The following is a 2310-nucleotide window of genomic DNA, read 5'->3' as shown; positions in this document are numbered from 1 at the left end:
GAACTAAGGTTTAGGCTCTCAGTAGGTGATTCCTGACTCTATTGTCTCTATACTTCTGAGGTAAATCTAGCACACTCATTAACTTTTGTTGTTGAATCAAATTTAGAGATTATTTTATTTTCATCATAATGCAGTTTTGGAGATTGATCATTGATAAATCTACAAAACTCATGAGCCTCATGAAATCTATATAACTCATATTAACATGTTTACATCGATGCACAATTATCACCATTTGAATTAGCAGACTTTTCTGCTTCCCTCGGTTGCTCTGGTTGGACTACCAGCCGCACCGCGGCGGCCGAGCTCTCGGCCGCGCCGACGGCCGCGCGCTCAGCCACGCCGACGGCCGCGCTCTCAGCCGCGCCGACGGCCGCGCTCTCAGCCGCGCCGACGGCCGCGCTCTCAGCCGCGCCGACCTCCGCGCTCTCAGCCGCGCCTGACGGTCGCGTCCCCGGCCGCACCGGCGGCTGCGCTTCCGGCCGCGCCCACGGCCACACCAACGGCCGCGCTCCCGGCCGCGCCAACGGCCGCGCCGACGGCCGCACTCCCGGCCGTACCAACGGCCGCGCACCCGGCCGCGCCGACGGCCGCACTCCCGGCCGTACCGACGGCCGCTCTCCCGGCCGCGCCAACGGCCGCACTCCCGGCCGTACCGACGGCCGCGCTCCCGGCTGCACCGGCGGCCGCGCTCCCAGCCGCGCCGACGGCCGCACCGACGGCCGCGCTCCCGGCCGCACTCCCGGCTGCGCCAACGTCCGTGCTCCCGGCCGCGCTCCCAGCCGCATCGACGGCCGCGCTCCCAGCCGCGCCGACGGCCGCGCTCCCGGCCGCACTCCCGGCTGCGCCAACGGCCGTGCTCCCGGCCGCGCTCCCAGCTGCACCGGCGGCCGCGCTCCCAGCCGCGCCGACGGCCGCACTCCCGGCCGCACCGACGGCCGCGCTCCCGGCCGCACTCCCGGCTGCGCCAACGGCCGTGCTCCCGGCCGCGCTCCCAGCCGCACCGACGGCCGCGCTCCCGGCTGCACCGGCGGCCGAGCTCCCGGCCGCGCCGGCGGCCGCACTTCTGGCCGCGCCGACGGCCGTGCTCCCGGCCGCGCTCCTGGCCGTGCCAGCGGCCGCGTCAACGGTCGCGCTCCAGGCCGCACCAGCGATCGCGCTTCTGGCCGCGCCGACGTTTGCGCTCCCGGCTGCACCGCCCAGCTGTCCTGCCGGCTGCGCTCCCAGTCGCATCGCGGCGTGGAGGCCGCGCTTCTGGCCGCGTTGCCAGCCGTGTTCCCGGCTGTACTCCGGTCACACCGGCGGCTGCGTCTCTGGCCGCACTTCCAGGCTGAGGCTTGCGGCACATCATCGTCCTCGATATGAAAGAACGAAAAAAAAAGGACGAATTGAACATTTTGACCATGTAAATCAATGTAATGCGGGTAGATGAAAAACACACATTACTTAGAAATAGATGTTATTGCGTTAGATTTTAACATACTTAATTATTTATAGTTTCAAAATCGGTTAGCTACGTAGATCGGTTAGAGACGTTAGTAACACGGAAAGATCAAAACATGGAACTCGATGAAATACGGGTAGATTAAAAAAATCACTCCTATCTCAGCAAAGTTTCATTTTGTTCCTTTATCCTTTTCGTAAATTATCTTTTGAAGGTGGTGGGTACTTCCATAATTAACTCCATAAATGGATATTAATGAACAGGTTTAAAACACAAAAAAAAAAACATCTCAATTTTCAAATCGCTTTAGACTTATTCACACAATAAAATAAATCACTTATTACCTGTGTGAGATTTTTGTATAAAGAAGAGAGAGAAGTTAAGACAGTGGGCTTTAATAGTGATGGCTAATAACATCTAATGATGACTAATCAAAGTTATCATCTATCAATTATTAATTGAAATGTAGGTAGTTGTAAATTTTGTCAGGTAAGGCCAATATTAAGTTATTAAAATCAAGCAAAGCATCTGCTGTATTATCTGTGATGATAAATTAAATCCAATGATTACTAATGAAAGTTATCATTTATCAATTATTTGTCAGGTAAGGCCAAATACTAAGTAATTAAAAATCAAGCAAAGCATCTGCTGTATTATTTCAAAGTAAGAACCCTAATCATCTAAACAGGCTTCTATAATAATTAGAAGCTAACAACCTAGTGTTTACTTTTATCTCAATGTATAAAATAAATAGCACAAGAGGGTAGGTTATAAATACAGAAGTAAAACCAACCAAGTCGAATAATAATTAATCATTTATTGAAAGATCTTTAATACTTTAATCTTTATAGACCTATCTGTATTTT

At 53.6% G+C, this 2310-nt stretch overlaps 1 protein-coding gene across 1 annotated transcript; it reads right to left on the bottom strand.

Moving 5' to 3' along the window:
* Nucleotides 1–209: 209 nt before the first annotated feature.
* Nucleotides 210–1233, bottom strand: LOC138403625 (transcriptional regulatory protein AlgP-like). Its single transcript, XM_069504830.1, has 2 exons — nucleotides 1005–1233; nucleotides 210–619 (listed from the first exon to the last, which is right to left on the bottom strand). Exons 1-2 carry the CDS (start codon nucleotides 1231–1233, stop codon nucleotides 210–212), a joined length of 639 nt encoding a protein of 212 aa, XP_069360931.1.
* Nucleotides 1234–2310: the final 1077 nt, after the last annotated feature.

This window comes from Maniola hyperantus, chromosome 2, assembly GCF_902806685.2.
Source record: "Maniola hyperantus chromosome 2, iAphHyp1.2, whole genome shotgun sequence".
Taxonomy (NCBI): domain Eukaryota; kingdom Metazoa; phylum Arthropoda; class Insecta; order Lepidoptera; family Nymphalidae; genus Maniola; species Maniola hyperantus.
Note: the sequence above shows the minus strand (reverse complement) of the source record. Positions and strands in the feature narration are given on the sequence as shown.

What these genes read in the sequence shown, in the direction of transcription:
- LOC138403625 (XM_069504830.1), bottom strand. Translation starts at nt 1,233, where the DNA reads ATGCGACTGGGAGCGCAGCCGGCAGGACAGCTGGGCGGTGCAGCCGGG. An exon ending in AGCCGGGAGCGCGGCCGTCG is followed by an intron (nt 620 to 1,004) that starts GTGCGGCTGGGA and finishes CGCGGCCGGGAG; the next exon opens with AGCGGCCGTCGGTACGGCCG.